The 21,333-nt window shown below is 37.4% G+C and overlaps 1 protein-coding gene across 32 annotated transcripts in view; it reads right to left on the reverse strand.

Moving 5' to 3' along the window:
- l(1)G0196 (inositol hexakisphosphate and diphosphoinositol-pentakisphosphate kinase) overlaps nucleotides 1-21,333 on the reverse strand; it is a 224,990-nt gene that overhangs the window by 56,083 nt on the left and 147,574 nt on the right. For all 32 annotated transcript variants that reach the window (XM_069335163.1, XM_069335161.1, XM_069335149.1 and 29 more), the window contains 2 exons: nucleotides 13,689-13,774; nucleotides 11,596-11,721 (listed from right to left, as the gene is read on the reverse strand). In XM_069335163.1, coding sequence (XP_069191264.1) covers nucleotides 11,596-11,721; nucleotides 13,689-13,774 — 212 coding nt within the window. The remainder of the gene's footprint in view (nucleotides 1-11,595; nucleotides 11,722-13,688; nucleotides 13,775-21,333) is intronic.

The raw sequence follows: 21,333 nt of genomic DNA on the forward strand, positions 1-21,333 counted from the left end.
CAAGAGGTCGGCCAGTTATACCTAATATGCATAGAGGGATAGTGTTGAAAGTCTTGGGCCTTTGTTGTTAATCGAGTTCTCTCTCTTAGCGTGCCTATTGGACCTTTGTTTTTCAATGAAGCTATTTTGCTCATTCTGCCATGTCTCCTGGTATTATGAGGTGTTATTGCTGTGTGCAGATTTGGAATCAGTCCTCCTAGCATAGTCTTGTAAGGTGTTATTTCTGTGTGCAGATTTAGAACCAGTCCTCCTAGCATAGTCTACGTGTAAATTATTATGTATAGCTCCCACCTGCACTCTAGGGAATACAGGTATACATTTTTAAGCAGTTTCAATAATTAAGATTTTTATTGAGTGGATTCTAGCAGTAAAAGATCTTTGTATGCTCTCCGCATCAACAATTTTTCCAGCTTTGAATGGGGACTGTTAGTGTGCAACAATATTTCCCTCTAGAGAGCACCAGTTTCTTAAAATACCAGCACTGAATGTAATGAAAGTCCAATTTCTGGGTGAGCCCCAGTGGCTCCCTAAAGCTACAATGCGGATACAGCGCCAAACTACTAGGTGCCATCAGTCACAGAGTTTTCTTAGGCCTACAGGGGACCATGAACCAGAATCTGGTCACCTCTAAAGAGGCACAGGTAGCAGTGGCCCTATGATAAAATATTCAGTGAATTTTAATCATGTCCACCTCCACTGGGAAAGTACCCACAAATTCAGTGAAACAAAACAGACCACTGCCAGTTATAACTAAATATCGATGCCTCAAAATCACCAAAAGAACTCCCTAAGATTGTAAACAAACATTTACAAATTTATGAAACTAGCACAAGATCGTTTGCTCCATCTTCCCTTCGTGTGGGGAGAGGAACGAGGCAGACCAGGTGAGCTGGCTGCTCCACCCTCAGTTCAATGATGAAAAAACCACCTGGAAAGAAGAGATAGGACCCACGCTGAATCTAAAGAGGAGGCCAGCACGGCCTGCCAACATGCAAGCCGGGGGCCAAAAACGAGGCCAACACTCCCCAAAGGATCAGGGCATACAGCTTAAAAAGATCCGCTGCTGACACTACAATGGAGATCAAAAACCTCAGCAGCAGGAGCACTACTGAGAGCCCCAACATCCTCCAAGAGTCATTCCAAATGTAACCCTAGAAGGCTCAAGAAGTGCATGATAGTGCCAATGTGCAAAGGAGTGTGAAGGTCTTCCACTACCAGTGAAGCCACCAACTGAGGAACTGCAACATCCCGATAATCCTCAGGACAGCGCGAGCTAACAGGCAGATATTGAAAAACGCAAAGGAAGCATCCCCCGAAAACCTAGAACACAAAAGAAGCCTCACACCATTCGAGTGAGCAGAACTGACAGGAAGTGTGCCAAGCCTCAGGCGAACTCAAAGTCTGCCAGCCAGGACGACACGGAAACATAACACATCTAATAAGGAGAAGAACGGGATGCTGGCTTGGCCATCAACTGGCAGCTTGGTGTATGAGCACTGGGGGTAGTTGTTTCGTACCCAGTTTTGCATGAACCATTTAATTTTGATTCATTCTTTTATAGTGTCTGTAGGCTGTTTCAATGCTTTGTTTTCATGAACCAAGCAGTTGTTTTATATTGCTTTGTCTGCTTTCTGGGTGCTTTCTTGGTGAGGGTAATTCCCCTGCTTCCCATGTCTCTTCAAGAGGGGTAGGTTCTGACTCTGGTCTACGACAGGCCAATAAGACTTCTATGATTGATGTGTTTAGGTATTAGGAAGCTATATTAGCAACACAGCTTTAGGGAACCACTAGGGCTCACCTGGAAAGGGGCATTTCATTACATTCGATGTTGATTTTATTGTGCATGCTACTATGATTATCTGCACATTCTACTGGAGCTCCAGTGTAACCCTTTGCATACTGGCAGTGTGAGGCAAGCTGTGTTAACAACTGATTGTCAAGTCAGTTTTAAGTTAGGTTTTGTTTAAGTGAAATGTTAACTGATCAGATAGATGTACAATGTCTCTCTGATATGCTATTAAGTTCTCCAACACCACCCTTGAGTAAATAAAGCAATAAGTGAATTAGAACATGTTTGTTGAATAAATGTTGTTAATTGTTACACTGCATTTTCATGAAACTACTACTACTACTAAACACTGCTACTCACACTAGTGCCCTGGACATTGTAATAGCTTCCGTGTCTTTACAGAAGCTATTACAACTTTACAGCTTTTAAGTCGCTAATAAATAAATTCTTGATGAGGATTCTAAAGAGAAGTCCTTTAAAGTGTCCATTGGCATTACATTATGAACAATGTGAATCAGGATCCAATGAAGCCAACAGTCTACACCACAGAGGAGCCTCACTCAGCTAGTGTACCAAGGCCCTGTGTGCATTGATCTTGCGATTACTGGATCTTGATAACTTTCGTCGAGCGATCCGCCATATGCAAAGTGGTGATGGTGCACACAATTGTAGTCAGTGAAAAGTAATATTCCACAGTCAGGCAATATGACTGAGATGTCAAAGTTGGTGGATCAAGGAGTAAGATGTGTATTCTTCTGGTGTTGCGCAAGTGGAACTAATGAAAGATTGCAGTCACCACCAAGTGGTTCATGAATCTTGGGACTATATTGTCTCATGTTTTATGCTGTGTTTACTTTACTACTTGTATGTGTTAGTTTGCCCACCTTTTTGATGGCCTTCATTAGGGTGAGCAATCCCTAGCTCCTTGAGTCACTTTTGAAGGGGGGGGGGGCCAGGTTTTGGCCTCTGATCCCTGGTAAGTTATACTTGTATGACTCAGAGGGCCTGATGTGGATTGAATTGGGTGGAGCTTGCCAGAAAGCAAGCACCAAGGAGCCACCAATAGGAGTACTCCCAGAAACACAAGTTATGTTTCAAAGGTCTCTGCTAGGTAGATGTTCAGTAAAGAGGAAATATGTTGTGTTCTGCAGAAAGCAGGGTTAAAGAGTGTTCTGTACACCAATAACATAATGAGCAAGATTTTTGTTTTTATATTTTGAAGAACATGACTTATCTCTCTGCATTTTATGCTAGTAGTGAAAGTAATAAGACCAGTATTAAAAGCCTAATTCAAAGTATTTAATATTATGGGTACTGCAAACTATAAAACCATTTGAAGAAGCATGGTCTCATCTTATACGAATACATTTTTAGTAAATGTATCATACAAAAGGCCTCAGATTTAGTAAGTACAACATTTATATACAGACAGAATCAGTTTTATGAATTTACCAGATATTATGGAGGAACCAGTCCTGACTGATGCATATATAATAAGAGTACAATTACAGTAAAAATAGCTTCTACAGTATGCTAATTACATCAAAATAAACAGCTAACAATGTTATAAAATTCACTACACTCAAACAAGTTTTTGAGTCCTTTATACTAATAACATTTTTTAGTGAAGTATTTGTCTTTGATGCTCTTAATATATATCTCACTTTACTCATAATACTATTTTGTTGACAACCCCCATTATTTAATGTTCCATATTTAAACATTTTTTATGTACACTAAATAATGTTGTCACTATTTTAGTGTAAAATAACATACTGTAATTCTTGTTTTCTTTGGTATAATTAATATTCTCTGACAGTTGCACATATATCTAGCAAGTTAATAACAGTGCCCTCAGATTTGTAAATCCTCCAGAAGTTTACATTAAATGTTTAGCCATTTTACAGTAAGCCTTCATTGTCACTTCAGTTAGTATCACAACTTGTATTCTTAATTCATCTTTGTTAACTATTTAGACAAAAGGCAAAGGATTGAGCCTATTTTAACAATAGTAAGTAACATTACATACTTCTTACAAACAATTCTATGATTATTTTCATGACAGTACAGTACCCACCTTAAAAATTGTACAAAATTTACCTCACCTCAAGACAGAATAATGCAACTGATATTCTGCTGTTTATTGACTATTTTCATATACAGAGATCGATGACACGGAATACAAAATAATCATACATCTCATACAATTTTATATTGTACTGGGAAAAGATTTTAATATATTTTCTACTTTGTCTATGGCCATTTATCATCTGTTTACCGCATGTATATATATTTATACACACAGAGTTCCCAACTTCAACTGGGAAGAATCCTAAATAACCACTGGTAAGTTAGCCACTTGTAACTTAAAACCTGATGAAACTGCACTGCTTATTTGATTCGGTAATTTCTGATCTACTGTAATTACTAAAGAAGGTGGTGGTGATGCACGAGTGTTAGAAATTGGTGGGTCATCTATAACGCCACTGGCTGCTGTAGTGGTTGTAAGTTGTGGGTCAGACATTTTCATAAATATTGTTTTGCATGAGGTAAGAGACTTCTTAGAATATGATGGTACGGTTGGAGACACTGATGGATCACCTTCATCCTTTTCACTGGCTGCTATAGAGGTTTTAGGTCACACTTTTTCATTAGATATTATTCAAAATACTTCACACAACCATCATCATAATTTTTGTTTTCTTCGTGTAAATTTGTGTGTGCATGCATCTATCAGTGACTACGGGGAAGTGAGATCTAATTCTTTTACACCATTTTCTAGCTCTTAACATCTTAACATTAAAGTTTTCACCATATTTTGTCTTAAAGTTGTGGATAGAATTAGCTTCAACAACCTCCTCCTCCTCCAATGCATTCCACTTGCTGACCACCCATAAAAGGAATGAGAACTTCCTTGCATCTTTTCAACTCAAATGTGTCCAGTTTACACTGATGTCCCCCTTGCCCTACCTCTTTTTAATTTAAATAGATTTCCTTTGTCCACTTTATTTATTCCCCTCACGATCTTGTATAGTTACTGTTTCATATTCCCTCTGTTTTTTCTCTTCTCTAAGGTTGTTTTGTCTCTCAACCTATTCTCATACCTGGAGGCCTCTCAATTTTGGTATTAATCTAGTTAAAACCTCAGAACTTTCTCAAGTTTCTGTTTATGCTTCACAAGGTGTGAGTTCCATGCTGGTGCTGCATATTCAAGTAATGGTTTCACAGAGGCAGTGTGTATGGACTTGAAAGCCTCTTGGTTTACATTCTTAAATGATCATCTTATGTTTGTTAACTTCCCATAAGCTGCTGATGTTATCCTATTCACACAAGTTTCTGGTGTTAGTGTTGGGATTATGTCTACTTCCAAGTCTTTTTCTTTTATTGTTTTTGTAATTGCCTTCCCCTTATGGTGTAGTTAAATGCAGATCTCCTATCTCTCTTACGCATTTTCATTACTGTACTTTACATGTATTCAGATTGAATTCCAGCAGCCATTTATCTGCCCACTCCTGAAGTTTGTCAAGGTCTTCTTGCAGCACCCTATAGTCCTCTTCAGCTTTTACTTTTACTCTCCACATTAACTTTGCATCATCTGCAAAACATCAACATGTACTAGGCACTCCCCCTGTGAGGTCATTAAAATAAATAAAAAGGAGCAATTGTCCCAGGACAAAGCTAAGTGGTACATCACTTTCCATCAAGTACTCACGTACCCAGTCCAGTGCCTTTCCTGTTATCCCTCCCTCGTCTCTTCCTGTTGTGTGGGACACTAATAAAATCATTTGAGATTTGAGAATATTTCTTGGAATTTGGGTCTTGCTCTTCAAACAACGATAAACCCTAATTGTAAAAAATCTTTACAGTTTTCTTTGTCAAGAATAATTTTGGTGGTGGCGTCTCAATCTTAACCTCTGGCACTGTCTTATCTAATAACTTTGCTGCCTCAAACTGAGCAAGATGCTCATTTGAAAGCTCCTCTGAATGCAAGACTAAAACTGTGCACATCATCTTCCTCCAGTTCAATATTTAACTGCTTTGAAATTTCAATAATGCTTTCAATTACTGTATATGAGAAATATTGATACTGTACTAATATCTTGTGTAAGTTTCTTCACTGATTAAATTTTTCTTGATCTTGAAAACAACTTTTTATTAGAGCAGTAATTGATAACTTTTTCACTCTATGCAAGCTTCTCAAATTGCCAAACTGTTTTTGCACCCCTCTCCTTGAATTAATAAAAGAACATAGTATTGGGAATTAATAAGAGGTCCATCACAGTCTGATATCTATATTGACAACCAAAAAATAAGTAGCGATCACAGGATCACTGCACCCCTAAGAATGTGGTCTGCCACTTCTAGGGGTGTAAGCACCCCTGGCAAAGAGCACCTCCTGAATAACTAAAGGGCTTTGATGGACAGTTGTCTGACATCTCTTTAAACATTTTACACATAATAAATATACATTCAAATAATGACTATATTAACATACCAAAATACTAAAAGCCATATTATGATTATTTATAAAACCAGTGTTGAATGAAATGAAACACCAATTTCTGGGTAAGCGCCTGTGACTACTTGAAGCTATATACCGAGATGGGTCACATCAGCCGTAGTGTTCTAGAGGCCTACTGAGAACTGGAGCCAGAGCCCGGTGAAATCCCCTAACTCTAACAGTGCCGTATGGGAGCTGTGACATTTATTTTCAAAACCTCACTGCGGAAGGCAACCAGAAAGTCACGAAGTCAAAACAAACTACTGCTGGATTCAAAAGAGAGTGAAGCCTCAAAACAGCTGAATGAACTCCCCAACTATTTAAAGAAATTATAGAATTCTCTTGGAACTAGAACGAGCTCATACGTCCAACCTCTCCAAATCATTTAGGGAAAATGGGAATATCGCCCACTGCCAGCCAGTACACACTCTAGAGCATTATATCTTGGACTGTAATAAAATTGAGCAATTTAGAGATAAATCTCAACTCACGTTGTATAAAATGGCAAACCATCTAATTACTAAGGATAAAATACCCAAAATCCTTGCAATGCATCCATATTTCGCTTCCAGTATATAAACGACATATAAGATTAAGAAGCAAGTAGCGTATTGTGAAAACTAATAATAACAAAGAGAAGCTCCCCCTATGACTCTGTAATATCTCCATAGCTCAAACAATTATGAATTAGTGATAAGACCTACAATTAATGTATGATGATTAACTAAATATATAGCTATTAAAATAGAACATTCTCTGTAACTAGCTGACATTGTAATTATAAGGTGTGAAGGATAGATGAAATTGTTTATGTAATAATCTCTGTTGAGGTCTGATAAAGACCTTTTGTGCCCTTTGTAATGCTTTTTGCATTACTGCTCACAGGATGAGTATGGGGTGCATAATAAACTAGCTGCCTCTGGTGGCAATAATAAAAAATCAAATCAATGCCAGCCAGTGTCCCCAAGCTCATGATGACCAAAACATACACATCAGAAAATCAGTTCAGTTCTAGGGTGATGACATCCTTATCAATCTGCAATTTTCTGGCATTTCTAAGCACTTCTGTCATTTGCTTCTCATATTTTCCTCTCCTCCTAAAATCACTGACATTTTCCTATGAATTTAGGTCTTCAACTAAAACAACTATTTTCTCAATGATTGTCATCTCTTCTGCTGCTCAGTGCACCCTAGATGATATCACCTTTTTTAAACGCCCAAAAATTATTATGGACTTACTTCTATCTGCAGTGTTTTGTACTAATTTACTGTTGGTAACTAGTTCTTTCCTAACTGCTTGTCTTAATTTCTGCTTCTTCTTGTTCATTTCTGGTTTTGACTTCCAACCACATTTCCTTGACAGTTTCTCTCTCTCCTTTATAACTTGCACATATGTTTCTTTAATTTCTTCTTCGTACTTTTCTAGTTCTTTATTAACCTCCTCTATTTGAGTTGGCATTGAAGTTTCTCTTTGCATATCTTTGCTTTATGCATACGTGTGTGTATGTGTGTGTGTGTGTGTGTGTGTGTGTGTGTAATTACCTAAGTAATTACCTAAGTGTAGTTACAGGATGAGAGCTACGCTCGTGGTGTCCCGTCTTCCCAGCACTCTTTGTCATATAACGCTTTGAAACTACTGACGGTCTTGGCCTCCACCACCTTCTCACTTAACTTGTTCCAACCGTCTACCACTCTATTTGCGAAGGTGAATTTTCTTATATTTCTTCGGCATCTGTGTTTAGCTAGTTTAAATCTATGGCCTCTTGTTCTTGAAGTTCCAGGTCTCAGGAAGTCTTCCCTGTCGATTTTATCAATTCCTGTTACTATTTTGTACGTAGTGATCATATCACCTCTTTTTCTTCTGTCTTCTAGTTTTGGCATATTTAATGCTTCTAACCTCTCCTCGTAGCTCTTGCCCTTCAGTTCTGGGAGCCACTTAGTAGCATGTCTTTGCACCTTTTCCAGTTTGTTGATGTGCTTCTTAAGATATGGGCACCACACAACAGCTGCATATTCTAGCTTTGGCCTAACAAAAGTCATGAACAACTTCTTTAGTATATCGCCATCCATGTATTTAAATGCAATTCTGAAGTTAGAAAGCATTGCATAGGCTCCTTGCACAATATTCTTAATGTGGTCCTCAGGTGATAGTTTTCTATCTAGAACCACTCCTAGATCTCTTTCTTTATCAGAATTCTTTAAAGATTTCTCACATAATATATAGGTTGTGTGGGGTCTATGTTCTCCTATTCCACATTCCATAACATGACATTTATTAACATTAAATTCCATTTGCCAAGTGGTGCTCCATATACTTATTTTGTCCAGGTCTTCTTGAAGGGCATGACAATCATCTAAATTTCTTATCCTTCCTATTATCTTAGCATCATCAGCAAACATGTTCATATAATTCTGTATACCAACTGGTAGATCATTTATGTACACAATAAACATCACTGGTGCAAGAACTGAACCCTGTGGTACTCCACTTGTGACATTTCTCCATTCCGATACATTGCCTCTGATTACTGCCCTCATTTTTCTATCAGTCAGAAAATTTTTCATCCATGATAGAAGCTTACCTGTCACCCCTCCAATATTTTCCAGTTTCCAGAACAACCTCTTATGTGGAACTCTGTCGAAAGCCTTTTTTAGGTCCAGATAGATGCAGTCAACCCAGCCATCTCTTTCCTGTAATATCTCTGTGGCCCGATCATAGAAACTGAGTAAATTCGATACACAGGATCTTCCTGATCGAAAACCATACTGTCTGTCTGATATTATATCATTTCTCTCCAGGTGTTCTACCCATTTAGTTTTGATTAGCTTTTCCAATACTTTCACTATTACACTTGTCAATGATACAGGTCTATAATTGAGGGGGTCTTCCCTGCTGCCACTTTTGTAGATTGGAACTATGTTAGCCTGTTTCCACACGTCTGCTACGATTCCTGTACACAGGGATGCCTGAAAGATCAGGTGAAGTGGAATGCTGAGCTCAGATGCACATTCTCTCAGAACCCATGGTGAAACGCCATCTGGGCCAGCTGCTTTGTTCCTCCCGAGCTCCTTTAGCATATTTTCCACTTCATCTCTAGACACCTCTATCCGCTCTATGTTGTTCTCTGGAATTCTTATTGTGTCTGGTTCTCTGAAGATTTCATTTTGTACAAACACACTTTGGAACTTTTCATTTAATGTTTCACACATTTCCTTTTCATTTTCCGTGAATCTGTTTCCCATTTCCAACCTCTGGATATTATCCTTTACCTGCAATTTGTTGTTTATGAATTTGTAGAATAGGCCCGGTTCTGTTTTACATTTATCTGCTATCCCTTTTTCAAAATTTCTTTCTGCCTCTCTCCTTACTGCTGTATAATTGTTTCTCGCATCTTTGTATCGCTGGTATGTTTGGGGGTTTGGCCTCTTCCTATACTGATTCCATTTTTGTGTCTTTTGGTCTCTTGCCCTCTCACAATTTCTGTCGAACCAATCCTGTTTTCTGGTCCTGCATCTCTGTTTTGGTATAAATTTTTTTGTGCCTTTATCATATATTTCACAAAACTTGCCATACATCTCATTCACTTCCTTGCCTAGCATCAAGTCTGTCCAATTATACTTACTAAAAAAATTTCTAAGGTCACCATAATGTCCTCTCCTGAAGTCTGGTTTTTCAACTGCTTCAACCTCCTTATTTTCTTCCAGCTTATAACGCATTGCATACTTTATTCCCAAAAAGACATGGTCACTTTTACCCAAGGGAGGAAGGTACTGAATGTCAAATATCTCTTCCTCCTTCCTGGTAAATATCAAATCTAGCATGGAGGGAACGTCCCCTTCCCTCATCCTCGTAGCTTGTTTAACATGTTGATACAAGAATGTTTCCAGGATGAGGTCTACAAATTTACAGGTCCAAAAATCTTCTGTTTTAGCTTCATATGCTTCCCAGTCTATGGATTTCAAGTTGAAGTCACCGACTATCAACAGTCGTGATCTATCGTTATCCGCTCTCGCTATAATCTCTCTCATTATTGTTATAAGACCTTCACGTTTACTATCTAGCTCCTCCTTTGACCATGTGCTGCTTGGCGGTGGACTATATGCATTTATCATCATTAGTTTATCATCCTCATAGCAGATCTCTAGTGTTATTATGTCAACTTCTTGTGGATTGGCAGTCATTATTTCCTTCACCTTTAGGTGTTCTTTTACCAGCACAGCAACGCCACCGCCTTTCCTAATTTTTCTGTCCCGTCTCCAAATTGAGTAGCCCCTTGGGAATATGACCTCATTTAAAATTACATCTTCAAGTTTTGTCTCCGTGAGTGCAACAATGTCTGGTGTCTGCAGCTGTATTACATCACTTAACTCCAGTATCTTCGATCTCACTCCATCTATGTTGGTGTATGCAATCTTCAGGAACTTGTTCCCCCTCTCCTTATTCTTCACTCCCCCTCTCTCTATTGATTTTGTTGGTTTGCCTTTATGTACCACTTTACTGGTTTGCCTACCCCTATCACTTTGTAGAAAAAAGAATTTATTTCTTCTTCATTCCTGCTCTCATTTAAATGTTTTGCCTCGGCGAGGTTCAGTTTCAGCTTCTCTCTATCTTCTTTTGAAAGATCTCGTCTTAACGACCACCCTTTCGTGTGTGTGTGTGTGTGTGTGTGTGTGTGTGTGTGTGTGTGTGTGTGTGTGTGTGTGTGTGTGTGTGAACATTTTTTTATTTTGTTTATACTTTTTGGCAAAATCTACTTAATAATAATCATTAACAAATAATCCAAAACCATCAAATCAAAATGCACCAAGGTTCTTTGAAATAGAAATACAATTTATTAACACTACACAGCATTTGAGCTACCACTTTACCACAGATAATGTATTTCATTCAATTGAACTACTGTAGTACTACAGTGTAATGTGATTGAAACAGAAATACAACTTATTAATACACTACACAGCATTTGAGCAACTATTTTACCACAGATCATGTATTACATTCAACTGAACTACTGTAGTACTACAGTGTAATATGGCTGCATGAGAGACTTCAAGAGGGACTAGATTTTACTGTATGTAAAAGGTAATACAGAACAATAATTTGCCATTACTGAGAAGCACATACAAAAAATTCACTGAAAATATATAAACAAAGCAATTACAGGTGAGATGAAGTTAAAAAAAGTATTTAGTACTATACTGTATATAAAAAATAACAAACATTAATCATGCACAGTAAAAAATTTACATCAAAGTACAGTACAGTAACTTAAATCTGATGAAGGAAACAAAATTACTACAGTACCTTGGCCACCAGGATACATGCATCGAAAGATTCGGCCAAACTCCTCTGCTTGAACACGCCCGGCTGGGGTGAGCTCTCCTCCCCACTTCAGGATAAGAACAAGTGATGGTTCTCTTGGAGAATCTCCTACCCAGTGTGACAAAGAAGTCCATCTTATAGTATGAGAAACAAATCATGAAACAAATTTTTTTACTTATATATATATATATATATATATATATATATATATATATATATATATATATATATATATTTATTCAGTTCTGGGAGCCATTTAATTGCATTTCTTTGCACCTTTTCCAGTTTGTTGAAGTGCTTCTTAAGATATGGGGCATCATACAACTGCTGCATATTTCAGCTTTGGCCTAACAAAAGACTAACAATTTAAGGAATTGTGAACAATTTCTATAGTATTTTGCCATACATGTACTTGAAAGCAGTTCTGAAATTAGAAAGTGTAGCTTAGGCTTCTCGCACAATGTTCTTTATGTGGTTCTCAGGTGACAGAAAACTATCTAGAACCACCCCTAGATCTCTTTTTTATAGAATGTTTTAAAGTTTTCGCACATAATTTATAGGTTGTGTGGGGTCTATGTTCTCCTATTCCACATTCCATAACATGGCATTTATTCACATTAAATTCCATTTGCCAAATGGTGCTCCATGCACTTATTTTGTCCAGATCTTCTTGAAGGGCATGACAATCGTTGAATTTTCGTACCTTCCTTAATATCTTGGTATCATCAGCAAACATGTTCTTATAATTTTGTATTCCTTCTGGTAGATCATTTATGTATACAATGAACATTACCAGTGCAAAAACTGAACCCTGTGGTACCCCCACTAGCAACATTTCTGCAGTGTTATATTGCCTCCGATTACTGCCCTCATTTTTCTGTGAACTGAAAATTGTTTCATCCATGTTAGAAGACTCCCTATCAATCCTCCACTATGTTCCAGTTTCCAGAACAGCCTCTTATGTAGGAGTCTGTCAAAGGCTTTTTTGAGTGCAGGTCCTCGTCCTGATCTTGGGTTTGTTGCAAAGTTCCCGAGTTGTCCTGACTAGTGGCCGATACCTTGTTTTCTCTAAAGCCCTGGTGCACCCTCTGCTTCACTGGTGTAAAGCGTCATGCATATACAAATATATGAGCCCCAGTGGCACAATTCCTTTCAGGTATTCTGGGGGCTGATCTTTGTTGTTAAGTGTACTCCTTTATCGGGCACCCAGTATGGCAGTAGTTTACGGCCATGTGGAATGCACTGCAGAGTTTAGATTCCTCCAGGAGCTCAGTGATTCAGCTCCATTCAGAGTTTTCTCCATGGCTCACTGTCTCACCTGGAGGGTTTCACTTCGGTCCTTGTCTCTGTGGATCTACTCTCTAAGTATCTCTTTTGCTGGGTTCTTAGGGTTTGGTTCTCCATGTGATTCATGTTCATGGTGTGTCCAATATCCTTGCAGATAATTTATCTAGGTTTATCAGAGTGGATCGTCAATGCTGCCTCCTTCTTATGGCTTTGCAAGCCATTCGAATGCCTGGATGTGGACCTCTTCATGTTGGCTTGGTCTCAGTGCCTGTTCACGTGACACTGTTTCCTGATCATGGGACCTTTGCAGTAGGCACGTTCAGCTGGACTGGCTGCCGTGAGGGGTTCCGGTATCTTTTTTACCAGGTCTGGCTGTTGCCACGAAGGATTACAAAGACTGCAGGGCAATAAAAATCAACCACACTAACACTGGCGCATGAAAAGTAAATACAGTATCTTAGAATACATAAGATTCTCTAAAGTTGCATCATAAAGATACTCATCTCAGGAAAAAGAAGCACATAAAGGTTGTTAAATTATATGAAAAGGATAGAGTACCACAAGCATAGCAATCTTTTTGTAATTAAACTACAGCCCAATTAAATAATGCACAAACACAGGTTTCATTACCTACATAATGGCAAAATAGAAATAAAAGATCATAAAAACAAGGGAGCTAAATCTCCCTCATGGTATGTTTGGCTCTGATGCTGCTAGAATATTTTAACCCTCAAATATAAAACCTTCACACTTAAGAAAAGTATTACAGTATAGTGATATTGCCATACCTTCCTCACTACTGGAACGCCTTTTCCATCCTCGTGGTTGATACTTTAACTGAACTTTACGATTAATTCCAGAGAAGTGCCCATACCTGCCGAGAGAAAGAGATATCTTGTATTCATAAATATATAAAAATACTTCAAAAAATAAATACTAAACACTGTCTTTCTCTTTCTCAGTTCTCCTGTCTTTGTGTAGTTTCTCGTGTTACAGTACGTTACACGAAAAGCAATATAGCTCCGATAAAAGCTGCTAGTTAATATAAACATACCCAAGAGCCAATCAGTGAATGAGGCATACTGCTGGTACTGAATATGTCTCAAGCAACTGTTAAAACGTTTCTTACCTGTAGAATTTTCAGTATTTCATATTTTTTATTAATATTTAATTTAATATTTTATTAATATATACTATACAAATACTGTATTATTTTACAATCTAGCACTGAATGTAATGAAATGCCTTTTCTGGTGGAGTTCTCAGTAGCTCTTTGAACTAAGCGCAAGTTCAGCCAGGTCCAAGGGAGAAGCACCAGGTCACTTTTGTCTACCTGGAGCCTGGACCAGAATTGGGCTCTCTATACAAGTCACAGTGGTACCATACTTCCCTCATGCATTAAGAGTGCTTTTAGGGTCTACTGGGCACTGCTCCTTAACTGTTTGAAACTGTTTACCAATCAGTAATTGGGGAACTAATTAAAACCGATTGGCAAGTTGTGTTTCAGAGAAAACAAGTAAGGTAAGACATGATGAGCTCAAGCAAGGAAAAGCTCTAAGTCTGCTAATAAAAGGCAGACGTTTTTTACTCCTGTACCCACTTGTGTAAAAAATCCAGTGCTGAATGTAATGAAATGCTTTTTTCTGGGTGAGCCCCGGTGGCTTCCTGAAGCTATTACTAAGAGGCTTCCCAACTACTAACTCACATCAGCCATACAGTTGTTTGGCCTATCAGGGACAAGAGCTAGAACCTGACACCCCTCACAGAGGCACAATGAACAGACGACACTCTGCCACCCCACTAGGAAAGCATCTTTAGAAGGTCAGTGTGATACTGTATTTCTAAATTTCTTATAAGTTAGATTATATTAATTTGTTCTTGTTGTAGGGTTCATTGTTATAATGATTTGTAATTCCCTTCCAATACCCATGATCTGTATGCAGGCGATGAGTCACAATAACGTGGCTAAAGTATGTTGACCAGACCACACACTAGAAGGTGAAGGGACGGTGACGTTTCGGTCCGTCCTGGACCATTCTCAAGTCGATTGATCTGTGTTATTTTGGATATCATGTATGGAACCAAGCTGAATAAAGCTGGAATACCAAATTCAAGTATTTCTCACCATCCAATTCACCATCCAGTTCAGTCAGCAAAAATAAAGTTTTCTAATATTTTTGTTTTCACCTTTGTTTCCTAAACTTGAATCTGTGTGCTCTTGTTCTTGAAGTTGCTGGTTTCAGGAATTCCTCTGTCAATTTAGTCGATTTTGTTATTATTTTGTAAGTGGTGATCATATCGCCTATTTTTCTTCTATCTTCTAGTTTTGGCATATTTAACGCCTCTAGCCTCTCCTTGGAACTCTTTGTTTTTCAGTTCCGGAATCCATTTTGTTGCATGCCTTTGCACCTTTTCCAGTTTATTGATGTGTTTCTTGAGGTATGGGCACCATACAATTGCTGCATATTCCAATTTTGGTTTCACAAAAGTCATGAACAGTTTCTTTAGTATTTTACCATCCATTTACTTAAAAGTAAGTACGAAGTTGGAAAGTGACACATATGCTCCTCTCACAATGTTCTTTTTGTGTTCCTCTGGTGAACACAAAGTTCACCTCTGGTGATAGTTTACTATCCAAAACCACCCCTAGATCTTGCTTTTGATTAAAGTTCTTTAATTCCTTTCCACATAATTTGTAAGTTGTGTGTGGTCTATTTTCCCAGATTCCACATTCCATAACATGGCATTTATTCACTTGCCTCCTCTGAAGCAGACAGAGGAGCCAGCACAGGAGAATAGGCCACCCGAGAATCATTACATCAGCATTAGAACTCACAGCTCAGACCCAGCCAGACGGTGAGCTATTTCTCTCTTCCCACGAATGAGTGGAGGTGGTGGAGGGTGAATGAGCTTGTCCTCGTTTCAAGAGAATTTGATCACTTGTTTACATACAGTACATACAGTAGTTGGGGGAGTTCATTGGGCAGGTTTTGAGGTTTTGGTCTCTTGAATCCACTGACACACTGACTTTTTGGTTGCCTTCCCTGGTGAGGTTGCAAAACATCACTACTCCCTGCACCTCTGAAGGGAGGGGAAGGGGGGCCTAGGTTCTGACTCTGGTCCCCAGTAGGTGTATACAATACAGTGCAAAACTCCATGGCTGATGCAACCTAGTAGATACAAACCTCCTCAGTGTATAGTTTCATGGAGCCAGAAGGGCTCCCTCAAGAAAGACTAGTGGTATAAGAAAAACAGGACACCACTTGCAAAGTTCTCCTCCTGAAACTGTACTTAGATAACTACACAGAGAAAACTACACACACCTACAAGTTGAAGCCTTTTCATAATACAGTACTCCGGGCTAATGTAGACAAAAATTTGGGACAGATTTTAATGAAGACAAATGTCATGGAATGGAATTAAAGAAGAGTCAAATACAGTAAATCCCTTTAAGGAGTTTCACAGCATACATTAAAACCTAAATTGGAATGTGTTCATTTTATAGTACCTGTTGGAAGAAACATACTGATAAAATACAAAAAGTGAATAGACATGCAATAAATGAATTATAGTTATGATACATGAACTATGAACAATAACTGAAAATACTGAAAATGACTAGAGAAAATTCTGTGATAACCTAAAAACAAACATATAAAAGTATAAAATGTATAAAATAAAAATGAAAGCTAGCAATAGGTAAAGCAAGAGGCTTTAATCTCAAATTAATGACAAAGTTCCATAAAACAGCTAATAACAAAGACTTCGTCACAAAGTGGTTATCTATTAGGATGATATGCAAGAGGGTAATTTATTACTTATTTAGCTGATACCAGTCAGAAAACAACTGAGCAATCTGATGACACCAGTAAGATTATCATCCCACAAGAGAGAATTATGCAATAAGCATTTTCAGTACAGTTTGAAATCATTTCTTTAATAATGATCATTGAAAATACTTATAAAGATGCAAAGTATATTATAAAATGCCTTTAACACATTTAGGTAGACACACACAGTTTCAGGAAAACATCATGTCAATACCAAAGCGAACATACTGCATTAGCAAGCCACTGCCAACACCGTGTCCTTCACTAACTGCTAAACTGCACACGACTATGGGAAAACAAGTCTACAAAACAAATGGGAAAAATCACATATGGCAGTTAGAGCCGAGTAAGGGTTAAAGTACAGTATGCGACACATAGATACTCATAGTCAGTATATTTAAAGATCATGCAAAGTGAGTGATACTCTTGTGCATCCTAATTGTTACAAGTACTGAATATAAAAATAACTCTATAAAATATTATCTCTAGTTCATAAACAGTCACATAAACTTGCATACAGAAAACAACAATTTCTTAAGCTAGGTTGGCCAAGTTAGATTAAGTTATTAGTTACAGCTTGGCTATGTTAGATACAGCAAGGTCAGCAAGGCAAGGCTTGGGTTAAATCAGTTCTTAGCCCATTTCAGTTATTCTGTGTCTTATTTTAATAATCATAAAAAAGTAGTATTAACTCTCTGGAAAAAGTTGTTTTATCTGGTTACCAAGGATTTCAAAAGGTTTGATCATATCTATTTGGTGTTATGTAATTATTGTTTATTTCCAAATGATATGTACACTAATTGTACAGTACACTAATTGTCTTACGTACTTTCCCAAAAAGTAAAATGTTACCAAATCTATATTTTTATACAGATCTTTACAGGTATCAGTGATAAATTATGTTCAACTAATAACGTAACAAGCAGTACTATAATGTAGTGCGAGTTGTCGAGCGACGTTTTTGCTCATCTTTTCCCCCGCCCCCCTCCAACCCAACTCCATCTCAATCATAGTTGTTGTGACATACATTTCCTCCCATTTCACACACTGAAAAAATATAAAAATAAAACAAAACGTCAGTTTACATAAGGTAAGATTAGTTTTTTTAAGTACGCAGCCAAGAGTTGACAAGATTAACCTGCTAAATCTCATGGTTTCCTATAGTTTTATTTGTTTATCTATTTATTAGATTGAATATACAGCAACAAAGGTGGCTATACAAAGGTCTCAGGAATAAATGTTTCATCACCATTATGTAATACAGACAAATAAAATCTTGTTTTTTTTTCTGTCCTAACCGTATTATCACTAACCAAACTTATGCACTCTACTTTCCTTAATTTTATTCATATGAATTATATGTACAGTATAACTGGCATGAAAAGTAATGAAACCATCAGCAAAATTTAAATAATGTCATAAATTCCTGCTAAAACACCCAGCTTAGCCAATCCCTGTAGAATGTAAAAGCAACCCACCAAACACACACCGAAACTAAGACATTGCTACAACGTTCGAGCAAGTTTTAACACCTAACCAGTTATAACCACCAATATAACAAGTTGTAACAACATTCTAATACGTCATAAACATGTTAAGCCAAGATGTAACAACTTTATTATAAGTTGTAACAAGCGGAAAATAGAGATAGTCACAGTTTGTTTACCAGGGAATGACCTGATAGTTAAGGCCACAGAGATATTTCTTATACACTGCACCCTTAAAAAATTATAGCATTCAGGCCCCAGTCCAGATTTCATAATATTTGCCCTTTTAAGCTATTTATCTCCAAATTCTCTAGACTGATATTTCAGCAAAGAATAAAATACATGATTTTGCATATATTCAGATATGCAAATATATAAATAATTAAAGTGAGAATAAATATATATAGTATGAATATAAATAATATTTATGGACACAAAATTGACTTGTTCATTTACCTTTATTATAGCAGACTGACCACGATAACTCGGTGGCAGCAAAATGCAGTTATAGTACTATGTCATGATGTCCATTAAACCCCTGCAGTCACCCTGAACTGCCTTGAACTCCTTTATACCCAAGGTTAATGCTACTCTTTCAGCTACAGACTGTGTGCACCACCAACAGCCACCCTTAGGTCAATAAAATGTGGTGTGAACTATTGGAAAACAGTACCATCCAAATCCTCATGTTTGGAAGGTTTAAATATTTTCATATCACTTCTCTCTGCACTACTACTCTCCAGTTTAATCACAAACTATATACGAGAGAGTGGAGCCAAGAATCAGGCCTGAACTGGCTACATGGAAGCGAGAAGAATGACATGGTTCACAAAGCTTACTTTGTGAACTAAAAATGGGGAGAAGCAGCTGGAACAGAGGAAAATGTAAAAGAAACCTTAGATAAAGAAACAGTAGCAGGTTCTAGCAAAGGCCTCTAGGTCATGCAGTAATAGGCAAGTGAGAGAGTTGGGTGGCAGGCCAAGACCTTCAGTAAACTGGTCTGCCATCTGGTGGTGGCAAGGCACATTAAGGTTAAGGGTGCTTATCAGTGACAAACTGATTATTTTCCTTGAAACTCATTTTTTTGTTCAAGTAGTGCAGTGTTTTGTTAAGTTTATCCTTTCTGGTTGGTTTCCTCATACTAATCATTGCTTCCAGGAGGTCAGTGTGGGTTTCAGAGGCCTGGCACTATCTTAAGATTCAGCAGAACCAGTGTGTAAGCACAGGGCGGGGGGGAGGGGCTTCTGGGAAGGCCAGAAATTAACTTTAGATTGAACATTGAAGAATCAATTAGCAGTGATTTATGATGTTGACCGATTCATTGAATCAGTCCACATCATAAATTTGGAGGAAAACCTCAGTAACACGGAAAACATTAATGTATGAATACATAGATTTCGGCATAGAACACACACACTAACACACTGTCCCACTTAACAAAACCCAAAAAAACTAAATAATCAATGGTAAACAAAAGGTATACACTACAGTACTTCGATTTATAAACAAAAACCATGAATACAAGAAATAGAGATAAGGAGTTATTTCCAAAAAAGAAAGAATGAGGTCCTCTGGAATGCTAACCAAGAAAATACAAAGCAAACTAAGCAGCACTGAAAATAAATTTCATAAAAAAAGCCAACATGAAGGAAAAAACATACAAGACAATTTCACGGGTATGGGTTCACACAAAAGTTTAAATAACTGATAGAACTTTCTGGAGGAGGTGGAAACCTGTTTACCGCCACTGACACTGCTACAGAATTTAATATTTCAATATTTATAATGAAAATACTAGAATGGGTTTATTTAATATAATGCAATATGAGTGGGCAAGACTTGCACCACCACTAATTAACAGTTCTTCATATTTCATTGTATTTATTTTGTGCATGTCTTCACCACTCAAGAGGTGTTGAAGACGTGTGAGCGCGAGTATGTAGACACTGGGTCTCGGATGTCACTCATAAATACTCATGTCATTATCTTGCCTTGCTAAGTAAACTGATAATACCCCCAATGCTTTTTAACACCTCCCTCTTATTTGTATAATTTTTCAGATAAATCATGTCAAGTAACAAAGAAATATAGATTAAATAAAAGAATATTGCTAAATTTATGCCATATTAGGCAAGAATACAGGTATCATAGACACAGTACCCAAAATCAGAAAGTATCTAAAATTTGTGATTATCTTCATCTTGACCATTTTATAATTTGGATGTTTGGCTATGTATCTATATTGCACAAATTTACTAGAATCACAAATACTAGATAATTATCTTGATATATGCTATTGCTTGCAGGAGAGTTATACAATATGAAATATACAATAACAAGTAATATACAATACATTGTATATAAAACAATGTACACCAGTATCTGTATATAATGTGCAATGCCAATACTTGTATGTGTTCTGGAGTATTGCATTGAAAGGTAAACAAAATGTGATGTACCTGTATATACAAAATACACACGTTACAAAGGACTGTTCATCACATTTCCATTGTATAATGTCACTCACTTTTCAATCAAGTAAACCTTTCGGAATGTAAAGGATGCATATTCCATGGGCTTTAAGTGTCAATATTGCATGCAAATGAAAATTTAACAATGTTTTTGTTTTGAATTCTTTTGCCTAGGACATATGGTGAAAATGAAATCATAGGATACTGCTTATTAAATTAAATAGCATTACACATCATTTAGGTCTTTACATTCAGTGATTTTCAGTGATTTCTTCACATCCTTGTTATTTAAAAATGGCCCAAGTCTTTATTAACAAATTTAAATACTCAAGAACTGTAGATTTAAATTAAGGAAATATTTTATGAATTACACTAATATCATTCATATTAGTTTCTGTATGAAATGATCTAATGTTGACCAGACCACACACTAGAAGGTGAAGGGACGACGACGTTTCGGTCCATCCTGGACCATTCTCAAGTCGATTCAATCGACTTGAGAATGGTCCAGGACGGACCAAAATGTCGTTGTCCCTTCACCTTCTAGTGTGTGGTCTGGCCAACATACTTTAGCCACGTTATTGTGACTCATCACTTGCATGATCTAATGTGATTTCTGTATGAAATTATGGAAATGCAAGTGAG

This window comes from Procambarus clarkii, chromosome 32, assembly GCF_040958095.1.
Source record: "Procambarus clarkii isolate CNS0578487 chromosome 32, FALCON_Pclarkii_2.0, whole genome shotgun sequence".
Lineage (NCBI taxonomy): Eukaryota > Metazoa > Arthropoda > Malacostraca > Decapoda > Cambaridae > Procambarus > Procambarus clarkii.